Below are 21,939 nucleotides of genomic sequence, written 5' to 3' on the forward strand. Positions count from 1 at the left end.
CGCTACTTCTCTGGGCGTGGTTTTCATCCTGGGGGAAGGGTCCGTGGAGTTTGAGGGGAGATGGAGGAGATGGCGGCCTCGGCGCGGGAAGATGGCGCCCGCGGCCAAAAGCAAGGGCGGCGGGGCTGCAAACACTATGACAGAGGATGTCTCCTGAAGGTGATGACTTCAATGGGCTCTTCCCATACAGGCTGCCGCCGGGTCGGGCGGGGGCGGAGTGGGCCAGGCGATTAGGCTTGGGCTGAAGTTAGAGGCTAAGCTGTTTGTCAGGATCCCTCCTCCACCTCGAACTGGGTTCCCGCTGTAGAGAACGTTTTGGCAGGGCGACCACAGGCCGCACCCGTACTCTTGTCTTACTTTGTATGCAAAGTCCTTTTTGCTTGGGAAGAGCCGAGGCTTGCACATCAGTCGCTGTATCAATGGGTTTAGTCTTTTGCTACTGGAAGTGGGCTGAGGCAGCGTCGGGCCTGGGCCGGCTTTTCCCCAGGATGACTTTCAGGTGTGTGATGAAGTAATGAAAGGGGAGTAAGCGAGTGGAGAATCGGAATACGATTTCAGCTCCTGTAGTAACAGTTTTACCGCTCGCCAGCTTCATTTTAGAGTCAGGGAGTGAACCTAAGGCAGCCGAGGAGAAAATGCTTTTGTGACATGGAAAGCCAGCCGTGTGATTGCCACTAAATAGGAGATTACGTGTAGGAAAGTGCCTACTATACATATATTCTTGTTTTTGCCGTTTACTTTGAGGAAAATTGCTGGTCACTCTAGAACTTTTTAAATTGGCACCCGCTCAGAGTTTCCTGATTTTGTTGTTGCAAGAAGCAGTTTGAAGATTTTACTTAAGAAAGCGTGAGCTTTGGAGTCCCACAGCCCTACCCACAAGTCATAGCGCTGCCCCTTGATAGCTCAGTGCTTTTGAGCAGGTGCTCCATTTGTACAGTAGGGCTGATAGAGTTACTGTTTCATAAAAAAGTATGAGGCCTGTAAAGACCACTTAAAGCCTTCTTTTAGGCCAGGCTTGGTGAAGTTCCTCCACAGCACTGGATGAAGCTTTTTCAAAGTCATTCACCAGGTGTTGTGTAAACAAATTGAAGGCTGTCCTTATGATTCCATTTCCACTCACTGATACGTTGTTACTGTTTGAAACTTGATGATTAGAACTGAATTCAACATTTTGGCCCTTTCCCCCAAGAAACTACATAAATATGTCTGAGTTTCATAGAGTTTACGTACTTGACCCTGAGTATCAAATACTTTTTGCCCGCTCTTGATCCTTCCTTAAATACTAGAAGCCAAGTGAAGAGTTTTAAGGAGGAAGTAATCAACTAAATCAAATGCTGTTGTTTGAGTAAGATAAGAACTGAAAATTGAACTTTAAATTGGATGAGGAGGTCCCTGGTGATCTTGACAAGAGAAGTTTCAGTGGAGAGATTGGGACAGAGCCTGATTGGAGTGGGTGAGAGAGAGAGTAGTTAAACTGGAAATCTTAAATTTTTTTTAAATGTTTATTTATTTCTGAGACAGAGACAGAGCATGAGTGGGGGAGGAGCAGAGAGAGAGGGAGACAGAATCAGAAGCAGGCTCCAGGCTCCGAGCTGTCAGCACAGAGCCCAATGCCGGGCTCAAACCCACAAACCGTGAGATCATGACCTGAGCCGAAATTGGTCGCTCAACTGACTGAGCCACCCAGGTGCCCCTGGAAATAGTCTTTATAGACAATTCTTGGAGTTTTGTTGCAAAAGAGCGCAAAAAAACAAACCACCAAAAAAAAAAACAAAAACAAAAACAACAACTCTGGTTGCTGTGAGATTTAGAATCATGAGATTTTTTTTTTTTAATCTTTAAAATGGGAGGTATTGCAGCATGTTTTTGTACTCTTGGAAATGACTCAGTAAAGTGAGAACATTTTTAATGCAGGAGGGAAAGAGAAAACTGTAGGAGCACTTACTGCCCTTGAGTAATCAAAGAAAAGATGGGATCCAGTGCACAAGTGGAGGAGTTGGCCTTACGTAAAAACATGGAACAGAGGACAGAGTATTAGGTACATTTGCAAGTAGGTTGGTTGATAGAGTTTGTGGTAGGATGTTTTCTTTTGATTATTTCTATTTTCGTAGTGAAGTAAGCAAGGTATCAGCAGAGTGTAAGGGTGGAGGAAAAGCTGTAAAGAAAGAGATGTGAAATAATCACCCAGATTTTAGGTCCTAGATTGTAGAAGAATGAGGGAGTCAACTAGGGAAGTATAGTAAAAACTCATATTTTATTAGTGATTTTGACTTAGAAGTGAGACCAGTGGTCCCTTTTCTTCAGCTGTCTCTAGCTGTTCCTATACAGGAGAGAATTGGATTTAACCAGACTTGGGGTTTTGGTTAGGTATGTAGAGGAAGAGAGAAGGAAGGAACTAGAGTATGTGCAAGGGAAGAATTGAAGTGAGTTGGGAAGAGAGGAAGTAGTGATTAGAGAATTGCATGCTTGAAATTAAGATAGAAACAAGATTCAGTTGTTTAGAGCAGTGGTTCTCAAAGTGTGGTGAATGGACCCTCCACCCTGTGATTCCTGAGGCCCTTTTAGGTCAAAACTACTTTCTAATACTAAGATGTATTCTTTTTCAGTGTATGCAAAAGTGGTGATTAAAATTGCTGGCACCCTAGCAAAATGAAGACAGTGGCACTGACCTGTGCTACACCTATAATTAAAAAAAAAAAAAAAAAAAAGCCAGTTTCACTTAAGAATGTCATTGATAAAATTCTATAAAATCTCAGCTCTTGAATACATGTCTTTTTACATGTTTTTTACATGTTTGATGAAATGGGATGTTTTCATCAAGAACTTCTGCAAACTAAGATGGTCATTGTGAGGAAAGTTCTTATGCAATTGGATTGTGCACTGAACTAGTAGCTTTCTTGTGGAACATTTCTTACTTGAAATCTGGCTTTTCAAATTTGAGTATTTGGTGGACATTTTTTTGAAAAGGAGAGAAGTGAAACTGTCATTGCAAGGAAGATCATTGACAGTAATAAAATTCAAGCTGTCATGTAAAAATTAGAATTAAAATTTAAAAAAAATTTTTTTAATGTTTATTTATTTTTGAAGGACAGAGAGACAGAGACACACACACACACACACAGAATCTGAAGCAGGCTCCAGGCTCTGAGCTGTCAGCACAAAGCCCGACGCGGGGCTTGAACTCACAAACCACGAGATCATGACCTGAGCTGAAGTTGGACTCTCAACCGACTGAGCCACCCAGGCGCCCCTAAAACTTTTTTTAAATGTTTGTTTTTGAGAGAGAGAGACACAGAGTGTGAGTGGGGGAGGGGCAGAGAGAGAGAGGGAGACACAGAATCCAAAGCAGGCTCCCGGATCTGAGCTGTCAGCACATAGACCGACGCGGGGCTCAAACTAATGGACCGCAAGATCATGACCTGAGCCTAAGTTGGATACTTAACAGACTGAGCCACCCAGGTGCCCCATAATTAGAATTTTGGAAAACTTGGATTATTCTCTGTAAACTTGAAAGTGTCCCAGTACCTAAAGACTTTTCTGATGAGATCGGTAATGATATTAACAAGCACAATTTTTTTTTTTTTTTATCTTGCATGGAAAATTTGTGAACATTTGAAAGAGCTATAGAACTCAGTGAACTGATATTTTCCAAATGACCAATGCGTACGTAGAAGATCCATTCAGAGTGCAAGATAGATCAATGGATTTTGATGTAACGGAGAAAAGTTCACATACAATTTCAGAGTCTGTGTTACAACTAATGATTTATGAATTGTTGAGTTTTGTTGTAGTATCAAGAGATGAGTATTCTTGCAAAGGCTGTTAAAATACTCCTTTTTCCAACTACATATCTGTGGAAGGCCAAAGTTTCTTCATATACTTAAGCCGAATACAGAAGCAGAAATGAGAATTCATTTATTTTGGGAGAAAGTAGTTATTTCATTAAAATAATGTTATTTATGTTAACATGTAATGGGTTCATTACTATTATTTTTAAAAGAAGTAATGAATATTTAAAAAACCTTTCAATTTTATAATATGGTGTCAGATATAATTCACATAATCAAAAGCTCCTTGAGATCATCAGTAATTTTTTTAAAGTTTATTTCGAGAGACTGAGACAGCACGAGTGGGGGAGTGGCAGAGAGGGAGGGAGACAGAAAATCCCAAGCAGGCTCCACACTATCAGCGACCCGAAGTAGGGGTGGTAGGGTGCTCGGGTGCTCGAACTCACAAAACCGTGAGATCGTGACCTGAGCTGAAACCAAGAGTCAGATAGATGCTTAACAGACAGAGCCACCCAGACACCCTGATCCTCAAAAATTTTTAAGAGTGTAAAGAGGTCCTGAGACCAAAACATTTGAGAACCACTGTTCTTTGGTATGACCTTGAGAATATGTGGCTGAGGAGGTTTGGAGGACAAGGTCATTGGAAGTAAGAAAGTTAAGGAATTGAGAGTTCATGGTATTGGAAGGATTATAGTGGTGGATGTGCAGATCACTAAGATGTAGGACAAGAGTAGTGTTGGGAGAGAAAGGGTACCAGTTAAGTGTTAAAATCTTTAAGGAATGAACTGTATTGTGGTAAATTATGGTGTAAGATCTTCAGAAATGAGTGGATCTGGAAGGTCACAGTATACTGGAAACTATGGGGTGAACTTACTGGCTTGGAAACTTTTTTTGATGTACTATACTATTTAGGATAAAGCTAAGTTACTAATGGTAACAAAAAGGCCCAACAGTAATGTAGGTTAAAGAATAGAATTTATTTCTTCCCACCTAACAATTTCAAGGTTAATTATCCAGTTTGGTAATAAGACTATTCCACATGATCACTTCAGGGACAAGTTTTCCCCACTGTATTTTGCCCTGCTTTAGGGCATACAGTCAGCAGGTGGGTTGCTGCTATGTCCAGGTTTCATCTGATGGAAAGGAGAAAGGGAGTGTGGAGGAGGAGGCATGCCCAGTTTCATAATACTCAGGCCCAAGAGTGACACTGGTTTCTGCTTGTATTCTTTTGGTAAGAACTTAGTCATTTGGCCACAGCTGAAATCAAAGAAAGCTGGGAACTGTAATAAAGCTGGGCAATTGTGTCTGGGAAGGAGAGAATAGATTTTGCTAGTCTGCCACTCTTGAAAACAACGACTATCTCTTACATTTATTGCATCCTCTAAAACATCAAGCATATAGTTGATGATTAATAAACACAAGCAAATTAAAATATATATAATCTTTATGATATTTAATGTTTAAGGGGTTAAGTAGGTAATTGAATTTATCTGGAAATGTCTAAGAAGAAATTGCCTGCCTGCTTTTAAGGCTGAGAATGAGTTTAGGGTATTGTGAGATTAGTTCTTCAGTCCAGAGATTTCCATTCTTCATGATTCCTTTATCTTTAAGGACCAGATTATGTTCAACTTAATACAGACATAGATGTTGAAGGGAATAATTAAAATATGCTAAGAAACAGTGAAAAGTTATGTTTAGGATTAGTTTACAAACGAATCCATTGGTTGTATTCTTTGACCTTGTTCCAGGAGGAGGAGGAAGAAATTTTTTTTTTTTTTTTTTGTATTGCAAACTTGTTTTTCTCTTTTTATAACTTTTTTTCCCCCTTGGGCATTAGGCACCTTGTTGTGACAAACTTTATACTTGTCGGTTGTGTCATGATAACAATGAAGATCATCAGCTAGATCGCTTTAAAGTAAAGGAAGTGCAGTGCATAAACTGTGAAAAAATCCAACACGTAAGATTTTACCACATTTCTATTTTCTTTTTAAATAATGTTAAGGTGGCTTAAAAAAAATTGGTATTGCAAGTGACTTCTTTAATTCTAAGCAGTATCTTTGATTTAAATGTTTAAAACCTTGTAAAAATCTGCATTTACTGTAACAAACTGGATATTTAAATGATAATACAAAATGTTTTGATAAATTTAGTCCAATTTTTAATTACATGTATCTGTTTTAGGCCCAACAGACTTGTGAAGAATGTAGCACATTGTTTGGAGAATATTATTGCAGTATATGCCATCTTTTTGACAAAGACAAGAAGCAGTATCATTGTGAAAACTGTGGAATTTGTAGGTACTGTATGTAAAATGTTCTTTTCCTATTCTAATGTACCTGGGCAATAATAGTTTTTAAAATCTTTATTGGGATATAACTTGCATCTAATAAAATGCCTTCAATTTATTTTTTATTTTTTTTTCTAAATTTTTTTTAACGTTTATTTATTTTTGAGACAGAGAGACAGAGCATGAATGGGGGAGGGGCAGAGAGAGAGGGAGACACAGAATTGGAAGCAGGATCCAGGCTCTGAGCCATCAGCCCAGAGCCCGACGCGGGGCTCGAACTCGCGGACTGCGAGATTGTGACCCGAGCTGAAGTCGGATGCTTAACCAACTGAGCCACCCAGGCGCCCCTAAAATGCCTTCAATTTAAATGTCTAGTAAGTTTGACAAATATATATAGCTGTGTTACTAATACAGTCAGGATAAAAAACATTTCCATTATTCTGAAAAATATTTTCATGCCTCTTTTGTAGTAATCATTTAATTAGCCCATCAACTATTGTGTGGCTATTTAAATTGTAACTTTTGGATGTAAAATATGTTTTTATATAATGTGTTTTGTGGGCAGCTGAAATAGAAACTTAGGGTAGAGTTTTCTTTTTTTTTTTTACAATTAGTTTTTAAAAACATTATCGGAAAGTATAGGATGATTTTATAAAAATTGGAAAATATGAGAAAGTAGAAAGAATAAAAATAAGCTACAGTCCAGTCTCCCACTGACAAGCTACTACAGACATGTTGTCATATAGGAATTTTTTCTTTCCAAAAATTTTTGAGCATTACATACAAAAACATATATGTAACGTTGTGTACATTATAAACTATACTTTCTAAAACAACGTTTATTTTGAGAGAAGCGTGCATATGCAGGGGAGGGGCAAAGAGAAAGGGAGAGAATCCCAAGCAAGCTCAGCACCCTCAGTGCAGGGCCCAATGTGGGGCTTGATCCCACAAACCATAAGACCTTGACCTGTGCTGAACTCAAGAGTCAGATCCTTAACCGTCTGAGCCTCCCAGGCACCCCTGTTGTAAACTGTACTAATACAATAACTCAGCCACTCAATTTAAGAAATAGAATGTTTCCAGGGCACCTGGGTGGCTCAGTTGGTTAAGCGTCTTGACTCTTTATCTCAGCTCAGGTCTTGATCTCCTGGGTGGCTCAGTTGGTTAAGCATCTTGACTCTTTATCTCAGCTCAGGTCTTGATCTCGTGGTGAGTTCAAGCCCCGAATTGGGGTTCTGTGCTGGGCAAGAAGCCTACTTAACAAAAGAAAACTGTTACCAATACTGTAGAAGCTCCAGGTGTTCCATATCAGTCTTTTTCCATAACTACTGTCTAGAATATTTTAAATCACTTGCTTTTATGTAGTTTGTTTTTAAGGAAGGATAACAAACATACCAAAAGATGTAGAAGTCATAAACAATCTTATGAATTTACTTATGAAAACATTTTTTTAATCACTACCCAGATCAAAAAATGGAATGTTCATAGCACTGTAGTAGCCTCTCTCATGCCCCCTACAAGTCAATAAATACACTCCTCTGAAGGTAACTACTCTCTTGAGCTTTGGGGATCCTATAGTAAATGCTCTTTTGTGTTTTGTTTTATATATTTTAAGGCGTTATGTATTTTAGGTATTTATGTAGAATTGTTCTGTTTTCCTTTGTGATTGATTTATCATTGTCTCTTTTTATCTTTAGTTATATTTTCTGCCTTAAGAGCTGTATCTATATCAGCTTTCTTTTAATTAGTTTTTGCATGTATGTCTCTTTTCATTCATTCATTCTTGAGAGACCAAGGGAGAGTGGGGGAGGGGCAGAAAGAGGGAGACAGGATCCAAAGTGGGCTCTTGCAGACAACAGAGAGCCCGATGCGGGGATCAGAGTCACAAATCAGGAGATCATGACTCGAGCTGAAGTTGGACACTTAACTGACTGAGCCACTCAGGTGCCCCCCTTTTTATTTTTTTATCCCAAACATTTTGTATGCTTACATTTAAGGCATGTAGCTTGTATGCAGAATGTAGTTGAATTTTATTTTTTATTCAGTTTAATGAAAGCTGTCTTTTAATTAGCATATTTAGTCTTATTAATATAATTGTATATATAAATTTTAAATGTACAATTTTACAGTTCAGTCGACAAGTTTAGTATTTTCTATCCCCTTAGTATTTATCTGTCTTTTTTTCCGTCTCCTCACTTGCCTTCTTATGGGTTAATCGGCAATTTTTCTATTTTACTTTATTTTTTAAATATTTTTTAAAGTTTATTTTATTTTGAGGGAGAATGTGAGCAGGGGTAGAACAGGGAGGGAGGGAGGGAGGAAGAGAGAGAGAGAGAGAGAGAGAGAGAGAGAATATCCCAAGCAGGCTCTGCACTGTCAGTGCAGAGCATGATGTGGGCTTGAACCCTCAAACCATGAATGAGATCATGTCCTGAGCTGAAATCAAGAGTTGGCCACTTAACCGACTGAGCCACCCAGATGGTCCGTGTTTTAAGTTTCATTTTTGTTCTCTATAAACTTATTAGAGATATATTCTTCCATTATTCTCTTGGTAGTTATCTTAGAAATTATACATCCTTGGCTTACTAGAGTAATGCATTTATCATTTCTGGACAGTGTAAGAACCTTAACTAAGAGGCTTTACGTGTACTTGTCATGTCTTTTAATCTATGATATTTTAAACTCTGTAAGACATTGTTTCAAACAGTATTCTCTTACATTTACCTACATATTTACCATTTCTGTTGCTCTTCTTGCCTTTCTGCATTTCTTTCATCTTCAGGATTATTTTCCTTTGGCTTCAGGAATTCTTTTTATTAATACTTCCAGTGAGGCTCTGCTGGTGACAGATTCTGTCAGTTTTTTGTCTCTCTGAAAATGTCTTTATTTTCATTTTAAAATTTTGTCTTTGCTGAGTATAGAATTACTTTCTTTTTGCACTTTAAAGATATTCTGGTGCCATGGTTTCTGTTTCAGAAGTAGCCTGTCAGGATTATTAGTGCCTCTTTGAGGGCAATCTTTTATCCCCCTCTTAATGTTTTCAGGTTGTTTTTTTTTAACGTTTATTTATTTTTGAGAGAGAGAGCCTGCGCGAACGAGCAGGGGAGGGACAGAGAAAGAGGTATACAGAATCGTAAACAGGCTTCAGGCTCTGAGCTGTCACCACAGAGCCTGATGCGGGGCTCAAACTCACGAACCATGACATCATGACCTGAGCCGAAGTTGGGACGCTCAACCGACTGAGCCACCCAGGTGCCCCCCTCAGGTTGTTGGTTTTTAGTTTTTCCATGATGTGTCCAGGTGTGTGAGATACTTATCTGGCTGGCAGTTTGTAGAATTTCTTGAATCTATGGCTTGATGTCTTCTGTTAGTTTTGAAATATTCTTGGCCAGTGTTTCTTCAGATAATGTTTCTGCCTCTTGCTCTTGGCCCCTTCTGGGACTTTAGGTGTAGACCTTTTCACTGTCCCATATGTCTCTTACATTTTTCTTTTTTTCTGTATTTATCTCTTGTCCCCTTATGCTTAAATTGGCTAGTTCCTACTGATGTGTCTGTCATACTGTGTTGAATCTGCTATTTAACCTATTGAGTTTTTAATTTTAGGTTTTTTTTTCTTAAAATTATAGAATTTACATTGAATTCCCCCCCCCCCCCCCCATCCTTTGTAGTTTTAATTTTTTCAGGTGAAAAAAATTTTTTTTTCTTCTTTCAACATATTAATCACTGGTCATTTAAAGGCAGGGTCTAATAACTCCAATATGTTGATTATTTGTGGGTCAGTTCTGTTTTCTGTTTTTCCTCCTTTGGTGTTTGGTTCTTTAGTTCTGCCTTTTGGCATGCTTGATATTGTTTTTAGTTGGTTGTTGGACAAAATTGAATGCTATTTATTATTCTCCAAAGAGAATTTTCTTTTGGCAAGCAGTTCATGTAGAGCCAGATCCTACTAATCCAGTTAAAGATTGAGATGATTATGGGGTGCCTGGGTGGCTCAGTTGGTTAAGTGTCCCGACTTGCTCAGGTCATGATCTCATGGTTCGTGAATTCGAGCCCCGCATTGGGCCCTGTGCTGACAGCTCAGAGCCTGGAACCTGCTTTGGATTCTGTGTCTTCCTCTCTCTCTGCCCCTCTCCTGCTTGTACTCTATCTCTCTCAAAAATAAATAAACATTAAAAAATAAATAAGTAAAGATTGAGATGATTACAGGCCAAGTTTTATTTATATTCCTGTTCTTTTTTGTTTTCCCTAACACAGGCTCCTAGCACATGTTTCCTCAGGGGTCTTGATTTAAAGTTTATCAGGGCAACTCTTGTAATGGGATCTGGGCTCCCAGTTTTTTGCCTCCCTAGCCGAGAAATTGCCAGAGGGTTTGCATGGTTTCATATCCTCTTACCTGCTGTTTGCTGCTTAGCTTGTTTGCTTCTGACAGTATAGTTTAGGATCTGCAAGTCCCCCAAGGAGGATGAAGCAGGGACTGTTGGATTTTTCTCAGTGTATTTCCCTTCTGTCTGGAATATTGACCCTTTAAGCCCTTTGTTGATTTTTTTTTAATTTTTTTTTTTTTTTACTGCTTTTAAATTGCTTGTTTTCTTTGAATCCAGACTTTGTAGTTCTCAGTGGGAGCTTTGGTCCTGTACAAGCTATTTTATCCATTGTAGAGTGGAAGTTTACAATATATGTTTAGTTTTGCTTATTTTTTTTTAACTCATGCTGTGTTTATTTTTCTGTGGCTTTTTTTTTTTTTTTTTTTTGAAATAGAGCCTTGTTTCTAGGGTTTCTCCTATTTGATTCATGAGCTCCAATTGATTTTCACTGTTGTACAGAGTTATTTTGTATGTCAGATCTGCACACAGCTTTTAATTACCACTATTACAATAAAGGAATCAATACATTTTATAGTTAATTTGTTGACTCAAGTTGTTGAGACTACAGGATACATATCTCATACTACCCTGTATACATTAAGCTTTATGAAGTTAAGATATTTTCAAATTTTAAATTCCTATACCTGGTAATATTAAGCTTCATGAGATCAAGGTATTTTCAAAAGTTTAAATTTTTATACCTGAGAGTACCATGTACACAGTGTGTGCTCGTAATGTGTAGGCTGTGCATCTTAAGCAGAATGTTTTTGGTGTTATGATTCCTTTCTGTATGTGAGGAAAATTTGTCATCAACATTTACCGTCTAAGTATGTTTTTAAAACCTTTTAAAATAACAATAAATATTTTGTTATATATATTATTATGAATGATAGAAGTAAGAATAAAGGCGGTGAAAAACAACTTCATTGGAAATTTTAATAAGAATTTAAGCATTGTAAATCCAAATTTTGATTCCATATTTTTCTAGTTTTGAAAAGATATGTACTAAATTTGACAATATCCCTTGACTGTAACTATTCACTGGTCACTTGTCATGAATCTGGCACATGTCTATCTTGTTAATAACTGATTCTGGGTTTTAGATATAGTTCTGATAGGTTCTAGCTTGTAATTACTTTTGGTTCTTCTTGCACTTGTACCATCAAAATGTAATATTGATTCCAGATCTCAGATACATCACTAGTAAGATTCTGGCTTATCCTTACTTGTGTCTATGCATTGCCAAATTCAGTGTTTTTGAAACCTTGTATTTAAAGGTGGCCATCATTTTAGTTCCAATATAACAAAATATTTTTTATTTTTAGATTTATAAATCCCTACTAGAATGTCAGTCCTGTGAATTTTTTCAATTTTTACATTGTCTATTCTCTTCCAAATGCTTTATGCACATACTTCAACATTTGTCCATTTTACTCAGCCATACTGAGTAAATTTTGGTGTACGAACATAATAAAAGATGGAAGAACGCTGTCACACATCTTTTTAGCAAAATGGGATGGTTTAGGTTCATGTAACAAAATACTGTGAATTGAAGTCCTTGTTGAATGACTAGATGAAGAATCCATGTTTGTTTGTTTTTTTTTTTTCATTTGAAATACATTGTTCATTTTTTTTGAGTGAGGCCATTCATCTATGGTATGTGTTTTAAAGGATTGTTATCACTTCAAGTAGGTATTTTAGGTGGCATTATGTCTTTTGTCATTGCTCAAAAATCTTTGAAACATCTCAAAAATCTCAAAAATCTTTGAAACATTTCAAAATCTTTGAAACAAAAAATATTTATTTTTGAGAGAAACAGAGTGTGTGAGTTGGGGAGAGAGAGAGGGAGACACAGAGTCTGAAGCAGGCTCCAGTCTCTGAGCTGTCAGCACAGAGTCCGACATAGGGCTTGAACTTTGTAAACTGCAATATCATGACCTGAGCTGAAGTCTGAGGCTTAACTGAATGAGCCGCTCAGGCGCCCACCCCTCTTTGAAACATCTTTGTACAGTTCTTTCAGACTGCCAGTGGCACACTGAAAATTCAGCCCCCCCCTTGGGGATTTTCAGAGCTGTTCATCTTCATTTTTTTCAGATTGTTAAAAGATATTGGGAGCAAACTCTATTAAATAAGATTGGCATATACTGTGTGTAGTCAGAAATGACATATGACCATCAGATAATGACTATTTTTTTAAACAACAAAAATATCAAAAGACAGGTTAAAAAATGTTTTTGCAATAGCAGTGTTTTTGGAAACTCTACCCTCTCATGGTAACGTTAAAAAAAATCATGTCATTTGAATGTATGAGTTCTTATATATTTGCATAAATATCAATCTTTTCACTTTGTAGCTAACCTTCTTTGATAATCTTTTACATTGAGTCCTCTTTTGGATATTAAAGACAAGTATTTTTTGTCTTCAGTATATTATGAAATTTAGTTACTGCTTTTAGTTTATTAAACAAAGCTGCAAGGCAAGGGTGATCTGATTTCTTGTGCTTGGTGCTTAAGGCACCTCTAGGCTTGGCTCTGGTCTGGAGGTATGAGCTTGACGATTATTGTCTTTAGGCAGTAATCACTGTAAGGAAATCAGTACTGCTTAGAGTTAGTGATATGTTATTCCTGATTTTATATTTTAAAATAGCTTCATGATAGTTAGGTAATCTTTTGAGTGTGGCGGTAATTCTCTTAAAGAGTGATGTGCCCTAAAAAGATAGGATTTCAGTTTTTCTTTAATTAGGGGCAGACATCCAATCCTGAATTTTTTGGCAGAAGGTACATATATCCTTACTGAAATGTACTAGAATGAGCTTTTTTTTTTTTTTTTTTTTTTTAATAAATGGGGCAATAAAATTTCTTAGTGTTATTAGATAAGCACCTTGATACTTACCATGAGAGTATGATATAACAGATGTGGTTTTGGTGTTCTGATTTCTGATCTAAAAAAATGTTTCATCCCTTTGGCTATATAATTCCATTTTTAGGAGATTATCCCAAGGAAATAGAGATATGTACCAAGATTTCTGTGTAGTATAAGTCTTGTACCAATAAGTATAATAGTGAAAAATGAAAAACAACCTGTGTGTTTGGGAGATTGTTAATTTGCAAGCCCATATCAAAAGTAATATTCTTAAATGATATTTAGGGATTGGGAAAATGATTCATAAAAATTATCTGTCAGGATATTATACATACCAAAATATTAGCAATAGTTATCCATGAGTGCTGTGATCATGAGTGATTTTAGGTATTTGTTGGTATATTTGTTGGTTCATGTTCTTCTGGGTTTTATATGTTTTAAATAATGAGGATTACTTTTAAAGTTTAAGAAGATACAAGTTTGTAACTACATTTGGGGAAATATAACATCTAATAAGATGATGCTGTAAGAGAAGGATGTGCGTTTTCACATTTCTGCAAATTATTAAATAAGCATCAGACCAGTCTTTGTCATGTGTAGAGCACTAGAGTATAGAAGTATAGAAGTATATGTTTGTGGAAGAATGGGCTTAATAAGCAGTCACTGCTAGAGAGTTTGTCCGATTATAGGGATTGGAGTGGTCTTAATTTTAGGAATGTTTCAGTAAAGTTTTAACAGAGATAGGCCGAGGCTGAATAGATCAGAATGGTCTGGGTAGAAATAAATAAATAGCCAAGCCTAAGAAAAGGCAGTGAAAGGATGGAGTGAGGGGGTGGGACAGATAGAGACTGGAGTTGAGGATGGAAGTGAAGAGGTTATATTATTTAGAGTAGTTATTTTAAACGGAAGCAAATCTAGTTAGTCCCTGCCACCGTTTTAAAAAAAAGCATAAAAAAGAGATAAATACATGGTAAGGATAAGTACTGTTATGTGGAACTTTCATTAGCATTTCGAGTGTGTGTGTATATGTGTAAATGAAGGGAGAACTGGGTCAAGATGTAAAAATACTTTGTGTTGAGGTGAAGTTTGAGAGACACTGCTGCAGAGTCTGCCAGGTCACCTCTAACTGTGACTATGTACTGATGCCAAGTTGACTGTTTTTGTTTAAACGGAGTCTCCTGGTTTTTGTATGTTCAAAACATCTTCATTTTACTTTCATTTTTGAAAGATATTTTTGTCGGATATAGAATTCTAGGCTGACCGAATGTTGCTCTGCCGTATTTTGTGGATATACATTCTGCATTGTTCCCAGTGAGACATCTGGTGTCATCCTCTTTTTGTTCCACTATAAAGTACCCCCCCCCGCCCCCCCGGCTGCTTTTAAGATTTTATCTTTGGTTTTGAGCAGTTTGATTATGATGATCCATGATAGAGTTTTTTTTCATGTTGCTTGTGTTTAGGGTTTGTTGAGCTTTCCTTTTAAGGACATAACACAGAATTTTCATTTATCTCTTCTGTTCACAACCTCCAGAGAAGTTGCAAGTAGTCTTTATTCAGGACAGCCCTGTGCCTGAGTGTTCTGTTGTTGTGTAAGAAGGGGAAAATAAAAATTTGGGGACAACTAGCAATTTCTCTTTATCATATCTCTTTACATTTCAAATGGATAAAAGAAAAATATAAAAATTAAAAGCCATAAGTATTAGAGGTATACATATATTTATGACCTAGAGGTTTCAAAAGTCTTTCCTAAATAAGAGATAGAAGCATAAGCCATAAAAGAAAATATCAATGGCTTTTTAATACATAGAATTAAAATGGCTGTATGACAAAATATGTAAATCAAGATAATCTTGGTCACACACCAGAAAATTGTAAGTATACAAATGAAAAAGGTTAATATTCAGGATATATAAACAGCTGCTTTAAAATGGTAAAAGACAAATACCCTAGCAGAAGAATGAAAAGAGCACATGGACAGGCAATCTACAGTAGAAATCCACATGGTTCATAAACATTAAAATATATTTCCTGTCTCATAATCTGAGAAACGCAAATTAAAATGACATCTTGTATTTGTCTATCATATAGGTAACCAGTGTTCACTAGGGTGCAGGGAATGCAGGTGCTGTCATACATTGTTAGTGCGGGTATAATTTAGTATTGTCTTTTTGGAGGTCGTTTTGTCAGTATCAAAACCAGTGGTGCAGTACCCTCAGTACCCATAGTTTAACTTTTAGAAATCTTATAAAAGATTATCGACAGATAGGCTAAGTGATGTTTGTATAAAGATAGTTATTTTATATCATCGTATTAACTAAAGATAGTAAATTATATAAGGGAATACTTTAAAAAATATGGTCTATCCATACTATGTAATACTATGTAATTATGAAGAGGAATGAAGTGGTTCTATATAGACAGACATAGAATAATCTTCAGGATATGTTGTTAAGTGAAGAAAAAGTCACAGAACAGGAAATAGAGAAAGAATCCATTTATGTAAAAAATAAAGCCCAAAGGGTGTGTGTGTGTGTAGATTTTTGTAGGAAAAAAGACTTGGATAGATACCATTCTGTAAAAATGAATCTAATCTTTTGACTTTCACATGTATTTTTAGGATTGGTCCAAAGGAAGATTTTTTCCATTGTTTGAAATGTAACTTATGTCTAGCTATGAATCTCCAAGGAAAGCACAAGGTATATAACTAAGTTTGTGTAATTTAAAAAATATTGTACTGTGTTTGAAAACTAGCTTAAATCCTAATATGTTTGGAAGCATGCTAATTTCAGATATTACCAAGTACAACTGTTGGTTTTTATTCTTAAGCAGTATTAAGTAGGTGTCCTCAGATCTATGCCTCAGAATATCTGATCTACAGTTCTTTTTCTTCTTCATAGTGTGTAAGAATACTTATATCAGTTATTAGCATACTGTTGACAACTTCTAAGTAAGTTAGTAATGGATTCTTCTCATTGATACTGGTTTTAAGAATAAGTGAAAATGCACATTACAGAAGAAATAGCAATGTAACAGCATTCCAAGAAAATTCAGAAAATATTTTTGGGTTTTCTTTCATAGTTAGAAATATTTTTAATTTGGATAGAGTAATTATATCATGATACCAGTTCCTTTAAGATTATTTTTCATTATTTAGAAAAAAAATCTAATAAATATCAGAGAACAGAGACTAATGATTTTTAAAATTAAAAAAAATTTTAATTCCAGTATAGTTAACATTAATGAGGGTTTTTAAAAAATAGGTACTAGATAATAACTGGCCTAAAATAGTCAAGTATTAAGATAAATTGAGATGAATAATGAACATTTGGGATATGGTGACAGTGAATAAGGGAAAAAGAATGGGGCTGAGTAAAGACTCCCAAGGTTTTTAGCCCTTGCTTTTAAGGTACTGGATAAATAGATTGTAAATTTGCTGGAGATAAAAGATTGAGTTTGGTTTTACAGATTTGAGTTGGGGTGATAGCCGTGTTATCTTTCAAAAACTATATACACATTTTCTCTAGTGGTATCTTTGTCTTGTTTCTCAGTTATTTCTTATTGTCTGTATTTTAGTAAATGGTCCTATCATGTACTCAGGAGCTTACTTAAAAAACCTGGGCATCATCCATGGCGTGGCGCTTCCCCTTACCTTCCCCCATTTAATCATACACTGTCTTGTCAAGTTAGGAACTCTGACACTGGAGGCTGCCTGTTGGAGTTCAAAAACTGTTCCACTTCTTATTGGCAAATGACTTTGGAAGTTATTTAGCTTCTCTAGGCCTCAAATACCTCATCTGTAAAATGGGGTAATGTACCTGTTTCATTTAGAGTTGTGGGACTTAACTGAGCTAATACAGGTAATGTACTTAGTATATGACATGTAGTAAATTTCAAGAATATGAACTCTTACCATTATCGATATTATTAAGTAGTTTACTTTGGAGCAAAACACATATAAAATAGATTCCAAACGTTATTGTCTCTGCATCTTTGGTAAATCTTGATTCACTGATTTTCCTTATGCGTAAAACGAAGATAATTTGAACAATTAAGATATACTGAGCAATTTCATTGTTTCAGGTAATGTGCAAAGCCTGAAATAGTTATGTGAGTTAGCTGTTCAGTTCTTATCTGACATATAAGAAACATGTATTGTTAATTATTATCTTTAGTAAGTTAGTAGTGTTGTTTCCTTTATTGTTTTTATTAGTAAATCTGTTTGTCATTTCCATTTAGTTAAGTTTTTAGTAATTTGAGTTTTTCTTTTAAACAGTGTATTGAAAATGTTTCCCGGCAGAATTGTCCAATATGTTTGGAGGTAAGCTTAAAATATCATTTGCTTTGGAAATATTCCCTGTTGAATTTAAGATATGTGGATGTTTATATTGTCTTCATGCAGGCACTAACATTTATTTCCTTTACAGGACATTCACACATCCCGTGTTGTTGCTCATGTCTTGCCGTGTGGACATCTTTTACATAGGTAAAGGAATTTTGTGTTTTTTCTCTCAAAATTGAAAATAGTGCAGATAGTTTTTGTTTTACTGAAACAATGTTATATATTTTTTTCAGAACGTGTTATGAAGAAATGTTGAAAGAGTGAGTGTTTGATGGGATTTTAAAAAATTAATTATTGTAAGATGCTGATTTATTATTTTTTCGGGGATGTGGAAGTGGGCCAGCTCTGTTCCTCACACTGTGTCGGGTGTGACATATTTATGTTGAGATGGGCAGGGTAAATGCATAGTGGTAAACTGGGCAAAGCGTCTTGTGTATGTAGGACTGCACCTTTTCCCCCATGTCTGCAGTATGCCTTATCTCATCCCTCATTTCAAGAGACTCTTATTTTCTGGCCTTGCTTAACAGGAGGCATGGGCTCTACCAGAGGCAATCGATAGCATTGTAAGCTTGCTGAGGTATTGTCACTCAGAATCCTGTTAGGTCAGTATATTGGCCCAGGATAATCATCTGCAAAGAAAGCTGGTAACAAGATTATCTAAAGCAGAAACTTTATTATGGGGAAAGGATGTTACAATGAGATGAGAGTAGTTAGGATAGAAGAGACTGTGTAAATGTATTTTCATAAGCAGAAATTTTAATTTAAGAGCCAGATAGAAGGGAACTTTTTCAGAATGTTTAGAGAGAAAATAATATGATCTAAGTTGCCTGAATATATTAAGGAATTGAGGTCATTTAATTAGAAAGTAGCTTAATTGGCTTTTAAAATATATTGAATATATTCTACAAAGAATACGGGCTGATTCCTTCTAATTTTAGAGAGCTGAGGAAAAAGAGTAGGTTTAAAAAATACCATGGATCCACCGATCATCTTAAAATTCAGAATAATGCTCTGTTTTGGATGGTTTATGTACCAATTAGCATGCATCCTCTTGTATACCTGAGTTGATATACTCCTTGTTAAATGTTTGGAAAATAACCTCTCTGTTTCTTCTAGAGGATACAGATGTCCATTATGTATGCACTCTGCTTTAGATATGACTAGGTACTGGAGACAGCTGGATGATGAGGTAGCACAGACTCCTATGCCATCAGAATATCAGAACATGACTGTGGATGTGAGTATGATCAATGCTTAAAACTTTTCAGGTTCCTAGTTGATGTTCTTGTTTATTTTTGCCGTTTTGCTCAAATCTGTCTAAAAAATACTGCTTTGGCAGAAACACCAATGTGATGATTAATGGGAAGGACAAAATATAAATTTTAAATTCAAAGGACCAGACCAAAAAATTCTAAGAATACCTTTATGCAATTCTTCCCAACACTAGATGGCAGGCAGAAACTTTATTCTGAATTATTTATGTATTACTTGTCAGAGCCAGTCAGTCATGTAATGGTGTGGAGGTGAATTACTGGTCTGATGTTTTTAATGATGCTTTATTTCTAATTATTTTAAATTTTATTTCAGGCATACGTATTTGTTGATTTCTGAAGAAGATTACTTTTTGTTTTTTAATGTTCGTTACCCTTTTTATTCATGTGGATAATTGAATTGTTAGTAAGGTAAATGAAGGATTGCTTTTGGAATACTAATTGGTAATTACGTGATGTTTTACTAGAGGCTTCAGTGTGCTTTGTTCCATGTAGGTCATTTTTTCAAATAACAGCTTTATTGAGATATAATTTATATGCCATGTAACTTATCCATTTAAAGTGTGCAATTCAGTGCTTTTTAGTATATTCTTGGAGTTGTACAAACATCAGCCACCGTCAATTTTAGGATATTGCCCCCCAAAGAAATCCCATACCCTTTAGCAGTCATTCCCCAATCCCCTAGCTCTAGGCAACCACTAATCTTTCTACATTCAGATTGTATTCCAAATTATAATTTTGAACAAACTCGGAAGTTTTCTATTTACTATGGTATGACTATTCTATTTTTTTAATCTTATTTATTTTTAAATTTTAGTAAACATATCACGCAATGGTTTCAAGAGTAGAATTCAGTGATTTATCACTTAAATACAACACCCAATGCTCTCCACAAGTGCCCTTTTTAGTACCTATCACCCATCTAGTCCACCCCCCACCCATGTCCCTCCATCAACGCTCGGTTTGTTCTCTGTTGTTAAGGGTCTCTTGTGCTTTGTTTCCCTTTCTTCTCCATCCCCCCCACCCCTTCCTATATGTTCATCTGTTCTGTTTCTTAAATTCCACATATATTACTCAGTCATCAAAAAGAATGCAATCTTGCCATTTGCAAAGATGTGGGTGGAGCTAGAATGTATTATGCTGAGTGAAATAGGTCAGTCAGAGAAAGACAAATACTGTATGATTTCACTCATGTGGAATTTAAGAAAACAGGTATGAGTATTCTAAAGCTAATGTTTTTCTTACATACTAATGCGTTGATCTGTTTTCAGGTTAACACCTTTTTTATTTTTTGGGATCTTTGTGTTAGATTAATTCTCAAGTGATATCTTACTGTCATTTTATTTATTTGTTTGTTTGTTTGTTTGTTTTATTTACTTATTTTGAGAAAGAGACAGAGCATGAGCAGGGGAGGGCAGAGTGAGAGGGAGACACAGAATCTGAAGCAGGCTCCAAGCGCTGAGCTGTCAGCACAGAGCCTGATGTGGGGCTTGAACTCACAAGCCTTCGAGCTGTGAGATCTTGACCTGAGCCAAAGTCAGCTGCTTAACCTACTGAGCCACCCAGGTGCCCCTCTTACTGTCATTTTAGGGATGAGCCAAAACCTTTTATTTTTTAACTAAATTTTAAGAACTGCTTCTTTGAACTTTATTTTTGAGGCATAGAAGATTGACAACTTAGTATATTAAACCTAAAGAATAAGCAAAAAGATATTATAAGTGTGTAAAGATTTTATTAACTAAGATAATTTTGCAAGTGTCAAGGAAGAATAATGAAATCATGTATGTTGTTTTGAACTGTAAATATAGGTGTCAATCTGATAATGCCTATGTTAAATTTTATGCTCAGTACTATTTATATACTATTTGGGAACAGTTTTAAAATAAGACTTCTTGACTCAAATTTACACTTTCATTTTCTAAATTCAAAGCTACCTTAGTAGCCCTCTTAGAATTTTCAGAAAATAAATAAAAGACATTTCTATTTGGGGAAATATTTAGACTTATCTATATGTGTTTCAGTTCTTCAGTATGATTTTTGAGGAATTGTTTTGGGCAGACAGTGCCACTTTGTATCTATAAGGTTTAATATACTTAATTTGAATTCTCTTCACTTTTCAGATTCTCTGCAATGATTGCAATGGGAGATCTACTGTCCAGTTCCATATATTAGGCATGAAATGTAATATTTGTGAATCTTACAATACTGCTCAAGCTGGAGGATGTAGAATTTCACTAGATCAGCAATGACCAGCGTTTATTACACTGGAAAACTCAGCATTTTCTGATCTAGGAAAAGGCTATCTTTAGTATTTTGTTGTCATAATGTGTCAGAATCTATGCATTAGAGTTGATGTGTTTTGTACTAGTGTCACAGCAAAAAATCATACTACAAGTACTTAAGGATTCAGGGTCTCTTTGTAGAATTGTCATAGCTCTATATTGGATGAAAGCCACTGTGCTTGTGTTTTGATTGGAAATTCCTTTAGTGTCAGTTTGGAAGCCAATGATGTTTGCCACTGAAATTCACATCCATAGAAGTATGTTATACTTTCATGGAACTTTGCTTTAAGTGACACTCTGCACGCAGAATTCATTTCTAGTTCTTGATAGAACTGCACTTACTTCTCAGTATTATTCTTGACTTTTTAAGGGCTGTGCTTTAGTGAGAATATGTTGTATCTTACTGTTGAAATCTTACTACATATACTTTAGAATTTTCTAAGACAGTCCTTTGGATCCTATAAATGTGAATTTTGATGTAATAACTGCTAATAAAATTATATTGAAACAGTGTTTTATAGAAAGTTTTTTCCAGGTTTATCTATTTTTGGCTTAGTTTGGGCAATATAGTCTTATATATAATTCTGTCTATAAATACAAATATGCATACACATATATGTATTATATATTTCTGTAGAAAACCTCTTTCTTTTGAAGTATTCTTCCATTAGAGTAGTTGGAAAAAATATAAAACATAACTCTTCCAAGCCTTAAGAAAAACCATTAACATTGAAAACAATTTTGTTTTG

The 21,939-nt window shown here is 35.8% G+C and overlaps 1 protein-coding gene across 5 annotated transcripts; it reads left to right on the forward strand.

The window, feature by feature from the left end:
• Positions 1–20: 20 nt before the first annotated feature.
• Positions 21–21,703, forward strand: RCHY1 (ring finger and CHY zinc finger domain containing 1). Of its 5 annotated transcripts, XR_009259501.1 has the most exons (10): positions 21–159; positions 5,626–5,745; positions 5,970–6,085; positions 15,916–15,994; positions 17,572–17,616; positions 17,723–17,781; positions 17,871–17,897; positions 18,754–18,874; positions 19,225–19,319; positions 21,029–21,166. XR_009259501.1 is itself a non-coding variant. In XM_058722267.1 (9 exons), the coding sequence occupies exons 1-9, from the start codon at positions 61–63 to the stop codon at positions 21,155–21,157; spliced, it is 795 nt and encodes a 264-aa protein (XP_058578250.1). In that variant the 5' UTR covers positions 21–60; the 3' UTR covers positions 21,158–21,703. The 5 variants fall into 5 exon arrangements, 4 of the variants coding, with proteins under 4 accessions (XP_058578250.1, XP_058578251.1, XP_058578252.1 ...); XM_058722267.1 differs by lacking the exon at positions 19,225–19,319 and having other exon boundaries at positions 21,029–21,703; XM_058722268.1 differs by lacking the exons at positions 5,626–5,745; positions 19,225–19,319 and having other exon boundaries at positions 21,029–21,703.
• The last annotated feature ends 236 nt before the right edge of the window (positions 21,704–21,939 follow it).

The sequence above is a fragment of the Neofelis nebulosa genome, chromosome 3 (genome assembly GCF_028018385.1).
Source record: "Neofelis nebulosa isolate mNeoNeb1 chromosome 3, mNeoNeb1.pri, whole genome shotgun sequence".
NCBI lineage: Eukaryota > Metazoa > Chordata > Mammalia > Carnivora > Felidae > Neofelis > Neofelis nebulosa.